The sequence below is a fragment of the Schistocerca gregaria genome, chromosome 1, assembly GCF_023897955.1.
Source record: "Schistocerca gregaria isolate iqSchGreg1 chromosome 1, iqSchGreg1.2, whole genome shotgun sequence".
Classification (NCBI taxonomy): domain Eukaryota; kingdom Metazoa; phylum Arthropoda; class Insecta; order Orthoptera; family Acrididae; genus Schistocerca; species Schistocerca gregaria.
In genome coordinates, this window is record NC_064920.1 from 1,192,898,621 (window position 1) to 1,192,924,671 (window position 26,051).

Sequence of the window (26,051 nt, forward strand, 5' to 3'; positions counted from 1 at the left end):
TGGAGCCTGTTGGATCCTGCAGAATACTCAATTGCAGACCTTTATCGTTAACAGATGTGTTCTCTGAGTATTCTGATTTCTACAGCTTCACTCACTACGCTATCTCAGACACCTCTTGTCCATGTGGCAAATCAGGGTATCAATGCATACAGTCCAATGTGTGTGTTCTGCTGCTGCCTGGATCTCACTATCTACAGATACATGCAATTGTCCCTGCCTGTACTTTGACAAGGTGCCTCTGAGTCCACAGTCAACATCCTTCTCCAGCTTCTCTCCATCTTTTTTTCCCTTTGCCACTATCTTCTTTTCCTCATCTCTTTTGTGTTCACCTTGCCTGCTCTGTCTAGAACAAGCGTACTGCTAGGAGAATGAATCAACATTATTCATTAACAAATAGGTATCTGCTTACACTAGTTTTAAACCAACATTATAAATCCAACAGGATGCAACTATTTTGTAAACAAAACACATTTATATCACAATTCTGCTTATATTAAGCAACATTAAGGTTTCTTTCCTATGTACTACTCATTTTTCTTCACTACTACATACATTCTGTCATATTTTAGCCATTGACATTTAGTCCACAACATGCCAATAATATCAGGAAACTTGATCTGAACTTTGTTTCCTTTTGGCTAATACCTTAAACTTTCAAAACTGATTTTTGTAGATTTGTCTACATAAATCTGAATTAGTCTGTAATGTGCATGTTATGTGTTACACATTTTTTCCAATTCCTTGGTTTTATTGCTTGCCAACAACTTTGCTGCAGTGGCAACACTGTTTTCTGTCTGATCCAAAGTTAATAGCTGTTGGGCTCGGCTAGCCAGGAGAGCCATGTGCTGACCAAATGCCCCTCCATATCCATATCCAGTGACACCTATTAGCTGAGGATGACACGGCAGTCAGTCGGTAATGTTGGGCCTTATGAGACCTGTTTGGGTGGAGTTCATACTTTCATTGTTTAATGCTACCAACCTTACCATAGGAGTGTATATTTATGGAAGTTCACTTTCTGTACTGGTTTTGTGCTTTAGGAAACGTTCTGTGTGTTGTTGAACCTAATTTCCTTACTTAGCACATACCAAGATACCTTTCTTCAGTTTTTTACTAGCATGGCAGTATTGATCTCCAACAGTATTCATTTATGTTCATATTTTTTATCTGTTTGGAGTGATAACTGCAATGTTGGTATTAAAGTTTGTCTTTTGGGTGTCAGAGGTGGTCATTAATGACAGCTGCTGAAACAGTCATCACTTGTTAAAATGACTTCTACTGAACTGTTGTGTGTACTGCGGCACAAGTAGTTGCAGGTGCAAGTAAATCTTCATTTCCTTTGGCCATGATCAGACTGTAATATGTTTGCTTTCCAAGAAGTACACTAGGTATCCTTGGGAGAAACATGGCGAAACTACTCCACATGGTATCTGATTGTTTTGCTTGTTCTGTTTGTTTTAGGGTGCAAAAACAACTAATATCATACACATCCATGTCAGAACCATAGAACATGAAGGTGAAAAAAAGGAGTTGAAAATGACATGTTAAGCCCAATCGACAGAAGGAAAAGAAAGTTGAAAACTGGGACTTTGTGAAAGGTCCATAAAACACACCACAGAGATATGGAGGTCCAGAACTAAAGATTAAATGTCCTTTGCCATAGTGCTAAGACAGATAAAAAGCAAACCCGGTCAACAGCCTGAGAGTCATTCGCTAAAACAGCTGATAACTCAGGTGACAAACATAAATGAGAACATAAGTTGTTAAAAAAAGGGCAATCTGTCAGGAAATGGCAAACAGTCAAAGGTTGAGGGCAGTAAGCACACAGTGGTGGGGGAGTACCCCTTAACAAATGGTGATGGTTAAAAAGACAGTGCCTGATACGCAACTTAGCTAAAACAGTCTCTTCAAAGTGAGAGAGTCAAGAGGAGGTCAACCAAGCTACTGAAAGAGGTTTATTTCCCTGGAGTTTGTTCCATGAAGGGAGGACCAGTGGTGAAGCTAAAGTGACACCACCTGTTGACAGACGGCAACACAGAGATCAGTGAAGAGAACAGAAGAACTAGCGGGCCGAGGAACAAGCACTGCGGCCTTGGCAGCAGTGCCAGCAGCCTTGTTTCCTGTCAGACCAAAGTGACCAGAGCCCCACAAAAAGATCACAGTGGCTCCATCAAGAGTGAGCAAACGACAACTTTCCTGGACCCGTTGCACTAAGGGATGGACAGTGTACAGCATGCAGAGGCTCCGAAGGGCATCGAGAGAGTCGGAGCAGATGACAATTGAAAAGCCTGTGTCGCCGGATGTACTGCATGGCCTGATAAAGGGGGAAGAGCTCCACTGTAAATACTGAGCAGTGTTCCGAAAGCCGATACCAAAAAACATCAGTGCCACCGCCATCAGAGTACACAAAGGTACTATTATGAAGTTCTGCGCGAAGGTCGAGAAACTTATGGCGATAGAACGAGGCTGGAGTAGGGTCCTTAGGAAATGAATGAAGTCCAAGGTGAACAACGGCTGTTGCATAAAGCCAAGGTGGTAAAGGATTCACAGCCACTGGGAAAGTGGCAGGTAGCATGAAGTTAAGTTGTTGGAGCAATAGGTGAAAGCAAACTCTAGGAGGTAACAGAGAAGAGGGACAGGCCCATACTGGCTAAAGAGGCATAGGAAGGGGGGCGGGGACATGAGAAGCAAATGGCATGCATATCTGCTGAGGAGAAAGTCATGGTGGTATGACAGTGGCAGTTAAGCAGCTTCTGCATAAAGACTCTCAACCAGGCTAGTGTTAAAGGTGTCAGGGGCATAACAGAAGCCACAATGGTGAATAATATTAAGACGAGGTAAGACGGATGGACATGCAGATGCATAAACAAGCACCCATAGTCTAGTTTCGCACTGATAAGGGACCAGTACAAATGGAGGAGGGCAGTCTGATCCACTCTCCAGGAAGTACCACTGAGAACACACACGACATTGAGGTATCGCGTACAGCAGGCGGCCAGGTGAGAGACAAGGGAGGACCAAAAAATTTCCTATTGAGCATGGGCCCCAGGAATTTCATAGTTTCAGTGAATGGAGGAGCAAGAGGCCCAAGATGTAAAGACAGCAGAAGAAACCAATTCCGCCACCAGAAATTCAAACAAATGGTTTTGTCAGTGAAAAAGTGAAAGCCATTGTCAATGCTCCATGTGTAAAGACGATCAATACAATGCTGAAGATGCTGTTCAAGGAGACAAGTCCACGGAGAACTCCAATAGATGACAAAATAATCAATGAAAATGGAGCTGGAGTTGCCCTGTGGGGGCAATATCAAAGAGGACGATGCTCAGGCCTGGACCCTGAGGCACACTGTTTTCCTGGATAAAGCTGACGAGGCAGAACTCTGACATACCTTGAAACCTCCGTCTTTTAAAAATTCCTAAAGGAAATGGGCCAGGCTGCCATGGAAGCCCCATGTGTAGAGATTAGAGAGGATATCAGTCCTCCAGCAGGTGTCTTAAGCCTTTTCCAAATCTAAAAACATGGCCACAGTCTGGCATTTCCGCAGAAAATCATTCTGGACATGGTTTAACAAAGTGATGAGATGGTCGACTTGTAGGGAAGCAGCCTACTCACGCCATATAAAATTCATTTGCTTTCCATTGTGTGCTAGCCTAGTCTGCTGTAACTAGTTACGACATCACGAATGTTGCGCAATAGTGTAAAAATAAAGTAAATAATCTGAAAAGTTGATAGAATCTCAGGAATGATGCTAAAATAATAATGTTTTAAGTTTCAGTTTAGTAACTTTAACAGTTTTTGAAATTTGGATGTTTTACATAAAAAACATCGGCGCAATAGGAAGGAGCTAGAAACTTAAAAATTTATATTTCGATTCACTTTACATTGTAATTTAATCGAAACAGCATGCTGGATCTCACAAAGTAATATTTTGGTTGAAATTCACGATTTTCTGTTTTTGTGTCCTACAAGTTCAGAAGCAAGATAGATTAAGTAAGTGATTAGATAAAGCTAGGATGTTTAGATTTAGGTAGAATGGAGATATGCTATAATAACAAAGATGTGATAAGTTTCAAAAAGGTAGCTATAAAACTATAGCTGTTGTGTGTCTCCAAAGGGCAAGTTCAGAGCTCATCTATTGCATGCAGTGCAACTAAAATAATTCTTTAGCCAAAAGTATTTAAACCTGCCACATTAGAATTTTATTATAGATACGTACCTGTGTGCTGAGTGCACAATTAAACTGAGAGCTTCATTGGCCTTCAGCGAATGAAACAATTAATTATTTAGTAACTTGAAGTGGTGTTCTGCTAGCCCCAGCGACTAGTCAGTAAGACAAATGATGTTGGCTGCACCTTCGGAGGTCCACACCGTGGCTATATAAGCAAGAGCGCTGCGAGCTACAGTCAGGCCCCAGTTCTCTCCTAGATTCGTATCAACGCGCACTCCATGCCGGAGGCCGCGTCGCGTTTGTGCAGAAGCCAGGAACAACCTTGGATGCCGTATTATGTAACTTGGTATGCACGTAACAATGAGTTCGCATTGGGGTAAAGAGTTAATAACAGAACAAATCCAGTGATTTATGCTCAATTTGTGTATGTCATATTTTCATGTGTCACCACAGGACAGACTTTCTACCATTACTTAGCGTGGTGTTTGATGAGTATTAACACAAATTTTGGCGAGCATTCACTTTGAACATCTACATCGATAATGGTTATTGAACAGTTTTGTTATCTAGGGATAATAGGGTACACGCAACAGACTCTGAACAGCTCTGATAGTACAATAACTGATATGGGTAATCATTTGTCTGGAATTTTATGCTTTATCATTTTCAGAATATAGTGAAAATTGTTATAGTAAACTGCATTTTCTGTGAATCCCAGACATCATCCTAAACCCTCAGAGTAACGAACTTCAATAATCAATAACTTTCATTCTCCATCAGAGTGGCCACAGTGAACTTTAATTACAGGCATCACATTTTTGCTAATCACTTTCTGGTTGCCAACACTGTAGTTAGAGAGCCTGTGTTGAGGACGGCAATATAAACAAAATAATAACTAAATTTTCCACCCGTTGCTCCACAGACTGCAGAACAGCGTGCTCGAAATCCACATTACAAGACTCAAGCCACCGTGCCAGCCAGGCAGGGATCATACATTCCCCAACCTTGCAAAAACAGCTGGTGAGAGAAATGGAGCGATAACTAGAAGGAAGGTGTTTGTCCTTACTGGGCTTATGTATGACAGTGGCTTCCTGATGGCATCTGGAAAACATGCCATCTGCCCAGATGCAATTGTACATGTGAAGGAGAAAGTGCTTGCCCACAAGAAAAAGGGTCTGCAACATCTGAATTGAACATCGTCTGGTCCTGTGGTGGAGTATCAGGATGAAGTGAGAGCATAATCTAACTGCCTCTTAGTACAGGCAGAATTGTAGCACTCATGATTCTGAGAAGAGAAAGGTAATACCCGAGCCACTTCCACTGGTTTCCAATGGAGGAAGGCAGGGTGACAGTGGGTGGAAATAGCAGGAGATAGCAATGGGGCCTACTATGACATCATCTGCTAGTGTCGGGATGGAAATTGAGGGATGGACCTTGGTCCTAGAGAGCTGTTGGAGGTTGACCCACACAAGAGAAGAGTGACTGGAACTGTTAAAAGAACTCGTAAGTGAAATCCAGCTATCTTTTATGCTACCACAAAGAATACAACAACACTGTGTGTGCAACTGTTTATAACAAATGCAGTCTGCTATCATAGGATGATGGTTATAAACATTGAGAGCATGTCGTCGCATGGAAATTGTATTGCAGCATGCCTCAGTCCACCAAGGGACCGGGATACGGCACAGTAAAGTGGAAGTATGAGGAATGGAACATTCTGTGGTGGTAAAAATAATGTTTGTAAGATATTCTACATTGTTGTCACAACTGGTGAAATGCTGCTCACCAAAGGTCGCCAGGGAGGAGTAAAACCTTCATCAGCCTTAGAAAGCTGTCATTTGGGTGTAAACTTGTGTGAGGTAGAAGTCAGCAAATGGATAGCTACACATGAAATGGTCGCTCGAGAATGAGTCAGAGAGAATGGACCACTCAAGACAATGGGCAAGCTGGGCAGTGCAGAAGGAGAGGTCCAATTGGGAATAGGTGTGCATCGAATCTGTAAGGAATGTGGCCATTCATGTGTTAAGGCAGACAAAGTTAAGTTGATGGAGAAGATCAGCCAAGAGCACACCTCTCTGACAGATTCTGGGAGAGCCCCAAAGGGGATGGCACACATTGAACTCACTTAGCAGCAGAAAGGGTTGTGGGAGTTGCCCAATAATCTGGAAGAAGTCCATCCTGGTGACACTGAATGATGGAGGGATGTAACTGGTACAAAGGAAGAAAGTGATGTGAGGAAGGAAAATGCAGAATGCAACAGCTTGAAGCTGGGTAGTCAGGGAGATGGTCTGACTATGAACGTCATCCCAGATGAGCAGCTTTTGTTTCCTGGAGGCAGATAACAAGAGGATGCTGCGAGTTCAAGAGCAGCTGTTAAGTCCTCTTTGTTGGATCTAAGGCCACAAACTTTCCATTGGAAGAAAATCATGACAAGGAAAGGGGAGGGTAGAAAAATGTAGGGGTGTCACATCAGCGGCTGCCGACTGCTAGCCTCTGAAGACTCACTGCTATACGGTGCAGAGGCTGGAGGATCCTGCTCAGTGAGATCTACAGAGGCATTGGTATTCTCCCTCTGTCAGTCTGTGGTGTCCAGGGCAGAAAAACATTTGGCGGTGTGCACCAGGGACATGGAAGTTGACCAGGTGAGGGTATCACATGGCAACATTGTCAAAGAGGATCTCCAAGTCGGCAAAGGAGAGGACTGTTTGACTTTGTTTCATTTCTTGGAGCCTCTCTGAGAGGTACAGGAAGACTCATATGTGTGTTGGCTGGAGGGACATAAGAAGTCTTTGCAGTAGTATTCCTTCTGTCCTTACCAACCTGCCTGTTGTGTGGCAGATGACTTCATGCCATGAGGCGAAATTCTAGTAGTTTGTTACACAGCTGGAGGGGGAGACAGGGATGCTACTGTGACAATGGGTGACTTTACAACCGCGGTGCTAAATTTGAGGTTGCATGTCTGTGTGGCCAGTCCTTCATGGAGTGAGATGTAGCAAGAACAGTACATTAAATGGATGGTAGAACACAGCCAACAACTTGCGAGCGACCAGTAAGGCACCTTCCTTCACCCAGTTCTTCTGGATTCACAGGACAGTCTTTGGAGGAGGCTGCATGGTCGCCATTGCAACTGATGCAGCAGGGAGAAGAAGACAGACAATTGCCCTTTTGAGTATCCCTACCACAGGTTACACATTTGACTGCATGTAGACAGGACACTCAAGTGTGTTTGTAAAAATGACATCGGTAGCAGCACATCGGGTTTGGAACGTACAGTCAGACTGTGATAACTTCATAGCTTGCTTTGCTCTTTGACAGAAGTACCACCCTATCAAAAGTGAGAAAAGGAGTGCATGTGGCCACTACAGACACATCTACCTATTTCATCACCCGATGGGCTGCAATGACACCCCAATCAGAGAGGTACATTTGGATTTCTGCCTCGGTCAGACCATTGAGCAGCCTAGTGTAAGTCACACCATGGCAAGAATTCAGTGTTCAATGGGCCTCAACACAAACAGGATAGTTATGGAAGAGCAAAGCAGTAAGTAGTAGTTGTGCTTGAGAATCAGAAGTAGGCTCCAAAAGCTAACTGCCACTGCTTAAACGATAGCAGGATTTCACAGGGCCGGAAACTCGGCAACTGCATCCATTCCTTTCTGAATAATAAATGGATTTACTGTAGCAAAGGACTGACCTCCTTCATTACATGAAATCACGAGAAACCTTGGTGCAGTTGGGAAGGTCTTCGAATTGTAAGGGTCATTCTGTTTACGTTTAGTAAGTGTTGACTGTGAAGACGACGACTGGATCATTGCAAGAAAATCCCCATGATTGCCAGCGTGTCTGATGACGCGCACTTTCCAACTAGCCCCCGCCTCCCCCCTCCCCCCTCCCCCACAGAAGGGACACACACACCTTAGGTGACTGTTCGCACCTCGGGTCACACCTCCTGAACACCTGACACAGGGACAAATTGGCAATTTGTGAAGGTTGCAGCTCAGGAAATAACACTTCTGCGGGCATGGCCTGTACCAGGGGGTACGTGCGAACTCTATCAGTCGACCTGGGGCTGGGAATTACATGTTACCCAGGCTCATGTTACATGTCATACACATGAGCTGGCCTTTAGGAGCACACAGGGAGGAGGAAGAAGAAGAAGAAGAAGAAGAAGAAGAAGAAGAGGAACCTCAAATGCCAAAGTGGAGGAAGAATAGGATAAGGGGAAAAAAGAAAGAAAAAAGGAACGAAAAAAAAAGTTGAGTGACTGTTCTGATGTTGGTACTGAAAATGCAGAACACATTCCTAAAAACATTCCAGACATGTTCCCCAAGGGAGGGGAAACAATAGCAAGAGGATAGACATGGAGCACCGTAGATGGTGTATACAACTAATACTCGATAGTGATTTGACCCTCCACCACTGAGTTAAGTCATGGCAGTAAAAGGGTATCGGTAGCACAAAATCAGAAGTGAGGTGAGTTAAAGTTGAGACATAACAAAAAGGAGCTACCTTGTTCTGATATGCCCATGACTACACCACGAACAAAGTTGCTCAGTATGTTGGTATATTAACACAGCCTATCAAATCTAGAAGCTATGGACAACATTCGCAACAACATAACACAGTGCACGAACAGTGGTTGTAAAAAGATCCATCTGACAGAGACCATCGGTGAGTGTCATGCCTTGCCAATGACAACTGATTTCAAACCCAATAGCAACTGCTGCAGTCAGTAAACTTCAGTAAACATCCATCTCAATCAGTTTCCGAGCAAACACTGACGAGGGGACTGAAGTCGATGATTATTTTGAGCCGAGGACCTCACATAAAGCCACTGCTCACAGTGACACAAAGTTGCAAATCTTCAATGGGGCAAACAATGCAGAAACTGGGCAGTAGCTGACTGAAGATGTGTAGTGTGATCCCAAAAGTCATGATTTTGCTTCTTTTCAAATGCTGCAAGGAACAAAGTGCACTGACAACCCAAGACAATGTGGAGAGTTAAGATGAGGCTGGAGGTGGTTCTGCAATTTTTTTATTGCGGCATGACTAGGGCCAACTCATTCAGGTTCCTATGAACATGAATGAGGATTTGAACTTTCTCAGTCACTATGATGAGTAAGCTGTTTGTTTGTTTATCTGTCAGGTTCCACGGAACCATGGTAATGGAATAAGTCACTACACAGTTTACAGAATGCTGATTAGAAATTCTCTAAACAAAAAAAATGAGAGTACATGAATAAATAACACATTACAGAGAAAAGTTTTCTACTTCTGTGAGGAACTTCTTTACAGAGGAGGAGTGTGCCACAAGGATGCATTTCAACCTGGATATGAATAAATGTGGTTTATCACTCCATTTTTTTTTCAGATCATCTGGAAGCCTACTTCAAATGAAACCTTCTGTATAGTGTAGACCTTTCTATACAATGCTTATGGAAATATTACACACGTGCATGTCGAGGACAGTCCTGTCTTCCACAATGACAACAGCCATATTCACAGGGCTGCATGCATATGTTCCTTGCTTGACAAATACTATGGCACCTTACTGTACCTCAAATGTCCACTAAAACACCCAATCTTAATCAGACAGAAAATGTCCAGGAATATTTGGAACAGCAGATGAAACATAGTAATTGACATCCCTGCAATTTGGTAATTCTTGTGGGATCTGATCATCAATGAGTGGCTTTAGTTGAATACAGCATGAAGGAAGAAACTTATGAATTCTCGTCTTCACTGAATTGTGAACTAAGGACATTATTTAAGTCAGAGCTGGTGTTAAACGGTATTAGTGTGATGTCTTGTAGGGGTGGGGGGGATGATAATAATCCAGTTCCAGTTACAATGAAGGCAGGCATTGAAAAGTGTGAGTATTACTGAAACATCTGTTTAATGTAAAATTTTAACAAAAATTGTGTACAGGACAATGGAAAGACTGGACATCCCTGGACTTGGATAAGATCAGTTTGTGTCCCAAAGAAACGCAGAGATATGTGAAGCAATATTGACCCTATGACTAATCTTAAAAAATATATAAATAAATAAATTTTCAACATATGATTATACAGCCAACCAGTTGCAAATTGCTGTTTGGTACATTAACCTATGGTTCAATATCTACTAAGGGCGTCCTCTTCATATGAAATTTTCGTAAATCCTATAAAATAATACATAGAAAATTTAGTATGACTGCTGAATACATCCTTAGTAGGTGACTAAACCTAGGTAAGTGTAACAAATGGTAAACCATAACCAGATGGCTGTATAATCCTATGTTGAAACAAATAATTGGTTGCTGAATAACAGCCATGTTTAAAATTGTAAATTAAATAAATGACTGAAGGAACAAATTTGTAGATTTCAAGAAAAAAAATTGACAATGTTGGCTGGAATAAATTTCTCTAAAATTCTGAACGCAGCAGGAATAAAATTCTGGGAAAGAAAGATTACCTATAATTTGTAAAAAAATATTAGACTGCAGTCATAAGAGACTAAGGACATAAAAGAAAAGCACCAGACGAGAAAGGAGTGAGACAGTGCTGTAGTCTATCCTACACATTATTTAGTCTGTTCATTGAGGAAGTGATAAATGGAACCAAAAAGGAACTGGTAAAGGGAATTAAAACCCAAGGAGATGAAATGATAGGCATTTTGCTAATGACACTGTAATACCGTCAGAGATGGCAAAGGACTTTGAAGAACAGTTAAATGGAATGGTTAATTTCTTGGAAAGTGGTTAAAGACAAATATCAACAAAATAAAGATAAGCATAATAGAATGTAGACAAATTCAGTCGGGCGATACTGAGAAAATTATGCCAGGAAATGTGACCCTAAATGTAATATGGAAGTTTTCCTACTTGAGCAGCAAAAGAACTGACACTGTCTGAAGTAAAGATGCTAGAGAATGTACAAGGGCAATGACAAGGAAAGTAATTTTGAGCAAGAGAATTATTGTTAACATATAATTTAAATTTAAGTGCTCAGAGGACTTTTCTAAAAATATTTGTCTCAGCTATAAGCTTTGACACAACTAAAACATGCACAACAAACAGAAATGTGGTACCACAAAAGAATGCTGAATACCAGATGTGTAGACAAGATAAATAACAAACTGATATAGAATGTGCTGCAGAAACATTTGCAGCAGCATCAATATGGTTGCTAAATAATTTTGTGGCCACTCAATACGAGAGAAGGAAATTTGCTACTCACCATATAGCGGAGACGCTGAGCCGCGATAGGCACAATAAAAAGATTCACACAATCATAGCTTTCATCCGTTAAGGCCTTTGTCAACAGTACACCCCCCCCCCCCCCCCCCCACACACACACACACACACACACGCACGACACACAATATCTGCAGTCTCAGAGAGCTGAAACTACACTGTGAGCAGCAGCACCAGTGCATGATGGGAGTGGCGACTGGGTGGGAGTAAGGAGGAGGCTGGGGCGGGGAGGGGAGGGGGATAGTATGATGGGAGTGGCGGACAGTGAAGTGTTGCAGTTTAGACGGAGGGTAGGAGAGAAGGTGAGGAGGGGGGAGCGGGTAAGTAGTGGAAACGAGAGAAATAAAGCAAAAGAAATTGAAAGACTGGGTGTGGTGGTGAAAAGCTGTGTAATGCTGGAATGGGAACAGGGAGGGGGCTAGATGGGTGAGGACAGTAACTAAAGAAGGTTGAGGCCTGGAGGGTTACGGGGACATAGGATGTATTGCATGGGAAGTTCCCACCTGCACAATTCAGAAAAGCTGGTGTTGGTGGGAAATTTCCATATGGCACAGGCTCTGAAGCAGTCATTGAGATGAGGGCTATCATGTTTGGCAGCATGTTCAGCTACGTGGTGGTCCACTTGTTTTTTGGCCACAGTTTGTCGGTGGCCGTTCATGCGGACAGACAGCTTGTTGGTTGTCGTGCCTAGTGACCGGACTGGAGTAGGTGGTGGTAGGAGAATGTGTGGGACAGGTCTTGCATCTAGGTCTATTACAGGGGTATGAGCCATGAGGTAAGGGATTGGGAGCACGGGGTTGTGTAAGAATGGACGAGTATATTGTGTAGGTTCGGTGGACAGGGGAATACCACGGAAGGAGGGGTGGGAAGGATAGTGGGTAGGACATTTCTCATTTCAGGGCATGACGAGAGGTAATCAAAACCCTGGCGGAGAATGTAATTCAGTTGCTCCAGTCCCGGATGGTACTGAGTTAAGAGGGGAATGCTCCTCTGTGGCCGCACTGTGGGACTTTGGGACGTGGTGGGAGACTGGAGAGATAAGGCACGAGAGATTTGTTTTTGTACAAGGATTGGAGCATAATTACGGTCAGTGAAGGCTTCACCACCGTAGTTTTGATCCGCAAGGATTACGTAGCAGAAGGACTCCGTCAGCTGTCAGATACTTCCACCTACAAACCATGCCACAGTGATCCCATTCCAGCAACCCTTAGGCCCATCCCAGCCATCACATCACTGCCACACCCAGTCTTTTAATTTCTTTTTATTTCTCTCCTTTCCACCACTTACCCCCTCCCCCCTCCGCACCTTCTCTCCTAACCTCCGTCTGAACTGCAACACTTCACTGTCTGCCACTCCCACCACACTATCCCTCCCCCTCCCCTCCCCAGCCTCCTCCTTACCTTCATCCAGTCGCCACTCCCATCAGGCACTGGTGTTGCTGCTCGCATTGTAGTTTCAGCTCTCTGAACTGCAGATGGTTGTGCAAGTTGCACTTGTGTGAGTGTGCGTGTGTGTCTACTCCTGACAAAGGCCTTAATGGCCGAAAGATATGATTGTGTGAATTTTTTTATTGTGCCTATCGCAGCTCAGCATCTCCACTATATGGTGAGTAGCAACTTTCCTTCTCATAACATTGCTACTAACTTTTTTGTTACCTATGGGTAAGTTTCAGTCATGTGCAATTGTTTTAGGAACACTGTCAAAATTTCTTGCTGATAATAAGAATCAGTTTTAGTTACACTGTAATTCACACATCCACAGTGCAAAACACATAAATAATTTCTATGGAGGCTTCATCTCTTTGTTCTGGGTGCAGATTGTTGTTCCGTATTCTGATTGAAAGTCTTCAACAAACTCCCATCTGACACAAAGCAAAAAACTGGGAATCTTTATAGATTCAAAACTAATTAAAACATATGTCTTCTATAAATTACTGTTATCTAGATTCAAAGATTGGTGATCATTGTTAGCTTTGCTGGGAGTGACACTGTTTGTGTATAAGGGCCTCTCCTACTTATAGAACAGAGGAAAGTGTTGTTCTATGATGAAGACCAATGTGGCCATGCAGATATTAAGCTAGCAATAGGGAACAAAAAGCAGCTACTAAACAGAATCGAGGAAGCAGTAGCCTTTTTCGAAGTACCAACACCCCTGTTCACTTTACTGTTATGGATTTAGCTTGAGTAAACACTGGTATTTTAGAGACACTTAATGATTATTCACTCATTAATGAAAGAGGCTGCATAAATATTCAGCCCAATCCTAATAAGATTTCAAAGTGGTGCAAAGATTGGAAACTTTCTTTAAATGTTCAGAAATGTAAAATTGTGTACTTAGCAAAATGAAAAAACATAGTATCCTACGACTACAATATCAATGAGACACTGCTGAAATCGGCCAACTCATACAAATCCCTTTATGTAGCACTTTGCAGGAATATGAAATGGAATGATCACATAGGCTCAGGCTCAGTCATGGATAAAGCAGGTGGTACACTCCGGTTTATTGGTAGAATACTGGAAAAGTGCAATCAGTCAACAAAGGATCAGCTTACAAATCACTTGTTCAACTGGTTCTAGAATATTGCTCAAGTGTGTGGAACCCATATCAAATAGGACTAACAGGGGATATAGAACACATGCAGAGAAGGGCAGCATGAATGGTCACTGGTTTGTTCAATCCATGGGAGAGTGTCACAGAGATACTGAAGGAGCTGAACTGCAGTATTCTTCATGGCAGATGTAAACTATCACGAGAAAGTCTATTAATGAAGGTTCAGAAACCAGCTTTAAATGACGACTGTAGGAATATACTACAGTCCCCTATGTATCATTAACACTGAGATAATGAGGATTACTGCATGCATAGAGGTATTCAAACAATTATTTTTCCCACAGACGGGAAGAAATCTTAGTAACTGGTACAATGGGACGTACCCTCTGCCATGCACCTCACAGTGGTTTGCAGAGTATTGATGTAGATGTATATTAACACATTTTCTAAAAACTGCTTCACTAAGTTAAAGTGAAACTTGACTCTTTCAGTGTACCTAACGTTTCTTCTTCATGATGGGATCTATGGAACACAATAAATTAATGAAAGAAACTTGTCATTTCAATAATGCATTTTCTTAATAAATTTGGTAATTGAAAGTCCTTGGTATAATATAAAGAACGGAAGGTTTTTATTCAAACTGAAAGTGGTCACTGAAGCCTCATTTATGTGCATATATGAAGCTCAGCAGTCAGTCATTTGGTAAGTTGTTGCCTTTAGTCCTTCCATTATTTATTTTCCTTATAGTCATTCATGTCATTCAATAACTATCTTTTCCTTACAATCAAAGTTTAAAAAAATCTAATACTGACATCAATTACAGATATAACAAATTAATACAAGAAAATTATGACTTTATAACTTACCAGTCAAGACATCCAAATCTTTTAAGTACTGAAAAGTCAAAGGAAAGTGGCTGTGCCTGCTAAATGTGGCAGTAATATTAAATAGTGAAAGTGCCTTTGAATGTGAAAAGGCAGGAATATTTTTTGGAGATTCTTCATGAAATAAAGCCCAACTGTATTTCTCCCAATTACGTGGTAACGGAAGATCAAACATATCAAAACGGGAACCGTAGAAAACAAATGCCTGGAGGAAAAAACAACAAAAATAGTAATTAAAATTAAAGTAAATAAAGAATGAATACTAGGAATGGCAGGAATAGAAAAAGAATGTTCTAGATGCAAGCTGCTGAAAGAGAGCTCACTAAGTGAGGACTGACAGACACTCAGTTAAAAAATTTTCAAAAATAGCTTCATTAAGAGAAATGGAAAGATAGGAAACACAGTAAGCTAAGGCAGGAAGGACAAGTCCTGAAGGGAAAGGAAAGGCCCTCCAATCTTTGTATCAAGACACACTTCACTTCAAGCAAGTGAGCATTCGAAAGTCTGACATTACTGTTTTGCATTGTGTACAACAACTAACTGATCATTAACAATTTATTAAAATAAAAAATCATTAATCTGGATGACAAGACAAAGATTTGAACCTCACTCCTCCTAAATGATAGACCCATGGCTTGACCACTGAGTCATTGGACTGTATAAATGTGCATGATACATAGCTAATTTATGCAGGTAATGTTTACAGATAAGGTGTCCACACATACCAATGAACTCACTTTTTTAAATATATATTATGAGCTTTTGAAGATGGTACATACTTTCTCTGTCATGAAAACCAGAAACCTCAGGCAGTGGCTGTGGTTGCTGTTTACTTGAAGAGGGCAGTTTCAAGAATGAGTAATATTCTAATATTATCCAATTTAAGGACTGGAGGCAGCAATAGGGTATTTTTTATATGCAACAAACTTCACTGAACTAGAAACTAAGGAGGCACAAATGCAAATATTAACATTACTAAAAGAAAAAAATAGGAGTCAAACCTTTTCCATCTATTTTTGAACTATTAGCCAAGACTCTCGCCTGCATTCATGTGGCATTTAATTGTTTGTTTATTTATTCATTTATTTCCGACATTGTCATAGCTTTCGTTCAAAGATATATTTTGAGATACAAGGCTGTACTAATTAACTTATCAGTAAAAAACAAATGCATACATTACATAAAAATAAAGACCATAAATTATCAGTTTCTTTTTTTATTAAAAACTAATTACATATTATCCTGTGTGGAGTTGCTAGCCTCCCAGCAGATGCCTCTGGAGGAATGTCTGCCAAATGTGGTAGGTATGAGGGATAACAAATACCCTAGCTGAACCAAAACTAGCAGTGTTACCTTGAAGTTTTAGATTGGTTTATCAAATGTGATAGGAAAAAACCTTGATAATAAATTAAACCAGTCCTCCAGATTGGAGGACATAAATAATGAAATTCTAAACTTAACAATATGCTTGGAAAAAGAGAACTTTTGGATGACAGACTGACAATGGAGAAAGGAAACTGACATCTGAATGTTGAAATGTGCAAGATATTTCTGCTAAAGTGAATGTGATGCCCATAGAATTTGACACATTTGAAATGGATGATTTGGTAATTACATACACATTTTGAGTCCAATATCCAAAGCTGTACAGGCCAGAGCAGGAGTACCCATTATGATACAAGAAAATATGGAAGAAAATAATCACAAACTGGGAATTTATCAGCAAAAATACTATTCTTGCTGAAATGAAACTGTTTGCCAGGGAAAATGTGATTACTGGAGTATACACATCCATGAAGAGTACAAATGACCAGGAGAAATATGCTTTGTGGACAACTCTCTGAAAGATCATGGAAAAATTCCAGGAAGGAAGAAAATAATTATCATGGGAGACATGAATGCAAGAATAGAAATCAGGGACTCATGTACAATAGCAGGAAAATGCAGAGAAGCAGTACTAATCATGGTGGAGAACAACTGATTGAAATTTATGAGGTATTTGATCTAAAACCCATCGACACATTAACACAAAAATATTCATAAACATTCTTGGCAATAGAATGACAGGTAACCAATTAACAGATCTATAATAAGACTACATTGTAATTAGACAAACAAGTACTTTCAGTGTGGCTGATGAAGGGCTTATACAGGAGCCCAATGTTAATCTGACCAATACTTAATAACAAATGAAATTTTCTGGCTGTTGAAAACACTAAGGAAAAATAATTATGCTGCTTTAAAAATGAAGCATACTGGAAGGATAAAAATAAACATTATAACAATAACTTCCAAGATGAAAGTATAGGAACTTTATTTGCTACCAAAATGGGGAGGATATTGGATGAATCATTTGAAGGAAGTGCTGAAGAAATGTACGAATACATCAGATCAATATTAAAACACAGAGGAGTTTCAGTGCCAGCTGGACATACAGAAAAATAACCACAATCTCAAAGCAGACTGGTGACCAAAAAGAGATAAAGACAGCAATGACAGAAAAACGGAATGCAGTAGCTGAATGATAAACTGTAAGCAACCAGGGTAGTCTATAAGGAAAACAAGAATGAAGTGGAAGAAATAAGGGTAGCAAAGAATGGAACATGGGAAGGAACATGCATCAATATCAATAGTTAGTTACAATTTGAGAGAGCACAAGAAGTGTTAACATTATTAGAAGGACTGACTAGGGAACCTTCCGATCTCAGAAATTCAGTTCGGGATGAGGCTTTGCAGTTTCCTAGTATGCCTCAGGTGTGTCCACTCATAGAAGTCTTAAAGTGCACTATCTAGGGAGGGCGAGGGGGGGGGGGGGGCACAAAGTCTCTTAAGTTTTAAATATAACTCATATACACCTCATATATGGTCATAAGTAGTTAGGCAGCAGATAAGTGAAGTAGCTCAGCCAGTAGTGTGCTGGATTGCCATGCAGCTGTTGTATGTTCAGTCCTACCTACCTGCCGATACGGTTTCATTTTGTTTTAACCGTTTTAAAATTATAACAACTATTAAATAAAGTTAGTGATCTAAAGTGTTATCAATTAAATCATAAATTATTTTATTTTGTTTAGGAATGGCTGTCACAGCTACTTAAAAAGTGATTTACACTCATCAATATTTCCTTTTTAAAAAGTTGAATAATTTCAAATTTACCACTGTCACAAAATTCTGGGTGTAGTTTCAATTACATAAAATTTTTACACTATCATGTTCATTTGCCAATTTTGTATTTTATATGCAAGCACCAGAAAATAATTGTCATAAAAACAACGGAAAAAATATTTTGGCATGTTGGGGATAGGCCTACATGAGATATGCAGTTTTCTAGGGTGGTTACCTGCATATCCTCCTCCGTTATGGTTTGTGAGAACATGCTCAGTTCATGCCTGTATATCTGTTATAATTCTTGTACGTTCGGAGTTTATGTGGTTATAGTTATAACACTAGTGAGTTGTCATAGTGTGAATAACTAATGCTAGTTTTTAATGATACTCCATTGATGTATCCAACAAACAAAACTTCCTTTAGACACTGATTTTTCCCTCCGTAAGTCCTCTTGACAAATTCGTCACTGGTGCTTCAAGGTGACCTCTAGAGGGACAATATAGTCGGGCTGTTTTCCCTTAGCTTTAAATTTACTGCTGCAACCTCAATTACGATTTCAGTACTCAAGATTGTTGAACCATTTGACTTTATCACATGCTGTATCATTTGTGCTTTAAATGCCTACTGCACCAAATTTAAGCATTTTTCCACAGAACAAATTTATGAGTTTGTAATTACTTAGACTGGAGCCATATGCTTCATCTTCCTTGCAACCCAATTTACTCACTATGAGGAAATATGGTTTAGTTTTGTTTAGGTATATGCCCAAGAGCTCTGTTTCATTTGCTATATACTGAGCTTTCTGGTAATTTTCATTTCCTAAAGTTGCACAATCACCTGCATGGCTCAATTTGCTATGCTTTATTCTAAAAAAGCATCCCTACTATCTGTGTTATAAAACTACTGTGATGAAATGAGGAAATAAATAGAAGCACAATACCTAATTCTTCTTTTTTGTTTATGTACACCTACATCTACATCTACATTTATACTCCACAAGCCACCCAACGATGTGTGGCGGAGGGCACTTTACGTGCCACTGTCATTGCTTCCCTTTCCTGTTCCAGTCTCGCAGGAAGAACAACTGCCGGAAAGACTCTGGGTGCACTCGAATCTCTAATTTTACATTCGTGATCTCCTCGGGAGGTATAAGTAGGGGAAAGCAATACATTCGATACCTCATCCAGAAACGGGCCCTCTCAAAACCTGGACACCAAGCTACACCGCGATGCACAGCGCCTCTCTTGCAGAGTCTGCCACTTGAGTTTGCTAAACATCTCCATAAGGCTATCACGCTTACCAAATAACCCTGTGACGATGCACGCCGCTCTTCTTTGGATCTCCTCTGTCAACCCGACCTGGTACGGATCCCACACTGATGAGCAATACTCAAGTATAGGTTGAACGAGTGTTTTGTAAGCCACCTCCTTTGTAGATGGACATTTTCTAAGGACTCTCCCAATGAATCTCAACCTGGCACCCACCTTACCAACAATTAATTTTATTTGTTCATTCCACTTCAAATTGTTCTGTACGCATACTCCCAGATATTTTACAGAAGTAACTGCTCCCAGTGTTTGTTTTGCTATCATATAACCATACAATACAGAATTCTTCTTTCTATGTATTCACAATACATTTCATTTGTCTATGTTAAGGGTCAGTTGCCACTCCCTGCACCAAGTGCCTATCCGCTGCAGATCTTCCTGCATTTCGCTGTAATTTTCTAATGCTGCAACTTCTCTGTATACCGTACTACAGCATCATCCGTAAAAAGCCACATGGAACTTCCGGCACTATCTACTAGGTCATTTATATATATTGTAGTATCCTTGAATGGCGTAACATGAGGATGTTATGTGATCCAAGTTTCAAAATCCCTTCTGAAGTTCTTAATGCCATATTCCATTCTGAGAGAGAGGTGGAGCTCCACTAATATTCTAATCTGCATCCGTTAATTTTCTTAAATAAAGAGAGATAACTCAATACTACACAAATTACGAATACAGTGAACAGCTAACATTTATTGTAGAAACAGAACAAAAAATAAAAGAATCTCATCTGCTGATGTCTCAGATTATTATTTATTACTGATAATGAGTAAACCTGTGTGTTTTTATAAGGCAGGGACAACTTACAGCATATTCTATTATGCAAACAAGTGTGAGCACAACTATAATATAGTGTACTACAACATAGGATAGAATGTTTATTGTGAGACACAAACCTGACACGGAAAGAAACGATGCAACTTTTATTATGCTGAAAATTATGTGAGACAGAAAGAAACTAACTTTGTATAAACAAGTTCAACAGTACTTATGAATACACTCTTAACTTTTGACAAAAATTCTTATATACTCAGTATGAATATGCTACGAACAAATGCAAAGACAGTACATACATAAAACTACTACACAGAGCATGAAGAAACTTCAAGGATGACAAACCCAATAAATGAGTCAAAACAAAACAACATATACCTTTGTTAATGGATGGTTCTGAAACCTCCTGTCTTGTGTGAAGAAGCATCGTTTGTTTCCACACTGTTTAACAGATCCTAGGTCACCAGTGAATGGTGTCCACCAGAGTACAATTGGATCTTTAACATCTGAAATTAATATTTTCACTTCTCAGTTATAGACAGTATGAATACACTATACTGTGGGGTCAACTTAGAATCAGGTAAGAAAAACAAAAGCATTAAAAAGGACACTTCACATAAATAAATCTGACTTAATGTTCATTCGTTAATGTACTACAGTGATGAATCTGGGAAAAAAAGTAATGCATACAGAAGCTTTCTTTTCCCTTTCATGTAATATCTGTGAATGCAGTAGCTTACAGATGTTACGCGATCCAATTTTCAAAATGTCACTATAACCCTGGGAGGTCTGAGTGAACTGCCCTCCGCCCCCTCCCCTTCCCCACCTCACTTCCTCCCTTTCATGCTTCCACAATGTCTCCCTCTTTCCACCCTGAGAAACAAACTTAACACTTCCAAATACTAGGAACAGATTTTTCACTTTTCAATATGTCTAATCAGTACTAAGAATTTGCTTCATTGAGGTAAATAGCAGCCAGCCATTCCACCTCTTCAGTGTAATTTTATAGCTTGTTCATTCATTTACATATCATGTTCTGTAAGCCTATCATGAAAAAGAGCCTTCAAGAATGTGGAACAAGTCAAGTTACACATTAACACCCAGACACAGTCACTGTAGGCTACTTCTGTAAAGATACTAACAATCTATTACAAGTGCTAATCTGCTCAGACAGACAATTAGACAATTACGTGACTTTTTTTTTCAGAAAGTAGCTTCTTTTGAAAAAAAATCCATTGCTCTTTATTTTACACTGATCAGCTGCTGTTTTTTTTTTTTTTATCTAATACTTAATATTAAGCATATACCTCACTGTCCTAATTTATCATAATGTTATGTTGCTTTTATGACCATTACATTCCTGAGTTGAAATATCCTGACAAATTATGGATGAACTGGTTAATAAGGCATTCTTATTTGTAAGTCCGAAGATTTTGGGATTTGCAGTTTCCTCACTTAACACTTTCTGCTTTTCTTGTTCTAGTCACAGGCGAGTTTCAGGAAAAAAGATTGCTGGTAAGTCTCTAAGTGAGCTCTGATCTCTCTAATTTTACCTTTATGATATTCCCACGAGATACACACAATAAGAAGCAATCCACTTTTCGACCTTTCCACGAATTTAAGCTATTGGGACTTAGCGTAAAGCAAAATGTGATGCAGCACAACTCTCTTGCAGCCCCTCCCACTTTCACTGGCCGAGCATTTTGTGGTGCTGTTGCACTTACTAAATTAACCTGTAACAAATAGTGCTGTTTTTCTTTGCATTTTCTCTATTTCCAATATTATTATTCTGCTACTTGCCAATGATGGAAAAGGTGGCAAGATAGATGATCAGCGTAGGTTATGGGAAATGTTATGGAAAGAATGTAGAAACAATAAACTTGTGTACCCCTTTGCACAAGAAGAAATTAGGAAATAATTTTAAGATTGAAAAAGAAAAATCTCCAGGACCAGACAGGATTCCTGCCTAAGTAGACAAACCTTATATTATCAATTAAATAGTTACTCTCTTGCAAGAAAGGGTCCCTGCTTCATGGAAAAACACTGAAGTGGTAATAATTAGTAAAAGGCAAGAAAAGGATCAAATTATACCCAAATCCTACAGACCAGTTATGTTTGAACGTTCTCAGCAAGGTATGAAAAACTATTGTGCAAAGAACAACAAGATCAAAGACTGCTACACAGAGTGAGCCCTCGCCAGTATGGGTTTAGAGAAGGCAAACCAACTGAAGACACAATTAATAAGGTGATCTCGCCAGCGACAGATATTCATTCTACGTACACTCCAGCTATGATGACTGATGTTGCTGACACTTTTGATAACCTATGGTGGCTCTATTTCTTCGGTCACCTTAGGGATTTGAGGTCACCTTAGGGATTTGAAGTGACCAGAAGCACTGTATAACTGCCTGAAAGATTATTGCCACACACCACATGCTGCTTTAACATGCCCAGGAAAGAAAATAATCAAGACAATAATGAAATGTCTGCAGGGGTCAGGGTGTGGTCTGAAGTTTTGGGATGTAGCACTGGGGCCCGTACTACAGAAGTTATATGAAGTGGAAACATATGGGGACTGGTGGCATTTGCAGATGACCTGCTGTTCCTTGGAAGTGGTGATCCCAGAAGAATTACAGAAGACAAATGTAATGCGGCCCTCCACAACCTTGAGGGCTGATGTCTAAGTGTTAAACTTTTCACTAGTACCTCACAAAACCACATATCTCCTGCTGAATGGGAACCTAATAAAAAAACCCTAACATAAAACTAAACGATTTAACAATTAGGAGGAACATAGTAACAAAATATACTGGGGTATTTCTGAACAAAAATCATAACTTTGCACATCATGTAGAGGAAGCAAGGTAGGAAAGGTACAAATCTGATGAATAAAATTATAACCATTGCAAAATAGGCAATTTCCCTTGAAGACAACCTATATTACCAACAGTCTTAGGATATGGTGCAAGCATTTTGGCTCACAGACTGCAGTTAGACAAGCCAGACTCAGTAATGAGAATAAATGATTTGTTAGTAATTCTAGGAATATGACCACTGGACTTTGAAATTAGGAAAAGGGGAGCCTTCTACTGGTTAAAGAAAGGTAATCAAATGGTGGTATGAAGGGCACTTGGAACTGAGGTCAATTTGAAAAAGGCAATAAAAGATTGCATATGACAACTGTGGCAAAATGAATGGAGCACTTCAGGCACAGGCAGGATAACATATGAAATGAGATTTCTTAGCCCTTTGAGTGGGTTAATACATTACCTGACTGACCACGGCTCTTATGCCGCATATCTGTACAAAACCAGAAGACAGATGAATTATAGCTGCACCTGTACACACCAGAACACACACTGTGGGACCGCACACTATGAAGATGCAGCGGGTAATGGATGTCAGATATTAAGGATATTCGATCCCAAAGCAGCGCTAAGGAGTTAGTCGACCTGGCGCATCTTTGACGACAGTGCAGCGACAATATCCAGAAAGACCAACGAAGGCTTCACGAGGCATTCAACCATAAGTCATCATACTGCCGTCCAGGCTAAACAACATACTCTGCACATGGAGAGAAGATAACCAAGGTTGGCAACCACTGAATGAAACACTGTCCCAAGAACCTACATTACGCTGGTGCCAATGATCATGGAAGTGCGGACTTGAAGAAGTAAAACTGATGGGTGGAACTACTTGCAGTGGTGGAAATACATTCAAAAGAGTCCATGCTTCTATGGCCTTAATTAGCGTGAAAAGTTTACGTGTTACAATTTGATGTTCCATTCTTACAGCAAACTGGCAACACTGAACTGCAAAAAACAGTAATCAGCCACACTTTTTGATGACTGCTTTATTTCACGGCAACTAACTAAAGGGTAAAAACCATCATCAGACAGCAGTGATGATTTCTTTTACAAATTCCACATTATTTTGGTTGGTCTTATAACAGAATATCCACAATTTTCTTGTTTAGAAAAGCTTTTACATTATATATAAGATCTTTACACTTTACTTACTTGAGAAACAGGTTTTCTTTATGCTTTACAATATCCACCAAAAGGTGTGGCCAGTTGCAGTTTTTTCTCCTCAATAATATTTATGAAAACAACCACGGTGTTCTTCGCCCATTATGGATAAGATAATGTAATTGGTAATGATTTTTCTTTGACAATTACCAATACAGTCAACTGATCTAAACATTAACCAAGTCTATCAAGAAACTTGGTTGCATGTTTAGTACACTTAGATGCGAAGACCACACATACTACAGTAGTACAAGTTTATATGCCAAGTAGCTCTGCAGATGACGAAGAAATTGAAGAAGTCTATGATGAAGTAAAAGAAATTATTCAGATAGTGAAGGGAGATGAAAATTTAATAGTAATGGGTGACTGGAATTCAAATGTAGGAAAAGGGAGAGAAGGAAAGGTGGTAGGTGAATATGGATTGGGGCTAAGAAATGAAAGAGGAAGCCGCCTGGTACAATATTGCACAGAGCACAACTTAATCATCACTAACACTTGGTTTAAGAATCATGGAAGAAGATTGTATACATGGAAGAACCCTGGAGATACTAAAAGGTATCAGATAGATTATATAATGGTAAGACAGAGATTTAGGAACCAGGTTTTAAATTGAAACATTTCCAGGGGCAGATGTGGACTCTGACCACAATCTATTGGTTATGACCTGTAGATTAAAACTGAAGAAACTGCAAAAAGGTGGGAATTTAAGGAGATGGGACCTGGATAAACAAAGAACCAGAGGTTGTACAGAGTTTCAGGGAGAGCATAAGAGAACAACTGACAGGAATGGGGGAAAGATATACAGTAGAAGAATAATGGGTAACTTTGAGGGATGAAGTAGTGAAGGCAGCAGAGAATCAAGTAGGTAAAAAGACAAGGGCTAGTAGAAATCCTTGGGTAACAGAAGAAATATTGAATTTAATTGATGAAAGGAGAAAATATAAAAATGCAGTAAATCAAGCAGGCAAAAAGGAATACAAACGTCTCAAAAATGAGATCGACAGGAAGTGCAAAATGGCTAAGCAGGGATGGCTAGAGGACAAATGTAAGGATGTAGGGGCTTATCTCATTAGTGATAAGATAGATACTGCCTACAGGAAAATTAAAGAGACCTTTGGAGATAAGAGAACCACTTGTATGAACATCAAGAGCTCAGATGGAAACCCAGTTCTAAGCAAAGAAGGGAAAGCAGAAAGGTGGAAGGAGTATATAGAGGGTCTATACAAGGGCGATGTACTTGAGGACAATATTATGGAAATGGAAGAGGATGTAGATTAAGATGAAATGGGAGATACAATACTGTGTGAAGAGTTTGACAGAGCACAGAAAGACACAAGTCGAAACAAGGACCCCGGAGTAGACAACATTCCATTGGAAATACTGATGGCCTTTGGAGAGCCAGTCCTGACAAAACTCTACCATCTGATAAGCAAGATGTATGAAACAGGCAAAATACCCCCAGAAGAATATAATAATTCCAATCCCAAAGAAAGCAGGTGTTGACAGATGTGAAAATTACCGAACAATCAGTTTAATAAGCCACAGCTGCAAAATACTAACGTGAATTATTTACAGTCTAATGGAAAAACTGGTAGAAGCCAACCTTGGGGAAGATCAGTCTGGATTCCGTAGAAATGTTGGAACACGTGAGGCAATACTGACCTTACGACTTATCTTAGAAGAAAGATTAAGGAAAGGCAAACCTACGTTTCTAGCATTTGTAGACTTAGAGAAAGCTTTTGACAATGCTGACTGGAATACACTCTTTCAAATTCTAAAGGTGGCAGGGGTAAAATACAGGGAGCGAAAGGCTATTTACAATTTGTACAGAAACCAGATGGCAGTTATAAGAGTCAAGCGACATGAAAGGGAAGCAGTGGTTGGGAAGGGAGTGAGACAGGGTTGTAGCCTCTCCCCGATGTTATTCAATCTGTATATTGAGCAAGCACTAAAGGAAACAAAAGAAAAATT

The 26,051-nt window shown here is 40.1% G+C and overlaps 1 protein-coding gene across 1 annotated transcript in view; it reads right to left on the minus strand.

Annotated features, from left to right (window-relative positions):
* LOC126284564 (alpha-(1,3)-fucosyltransferase 10-like) overlaps positions 1–26,051 on the minus strand; it is a 47,416-nt gene that overhangs the window by 19,163 nt on the left and 2,202 nt on the right. The window contains exons 3-4 of the mRNA XM_049983576.1: positions 20,431–20,558; positions 14,825–15,047 (exon numbers count right to left, since the gene is read on the minus strand). Coding sequence (XP_049839533.1) covers positions 14,825–15,047; positions 20,431–20,558 — 351 coding nt within the window. The remainder of the gene's footprint in view (positions 1–14,824; positions 15,048–20,430; positions 20,559–26,051) is intronic.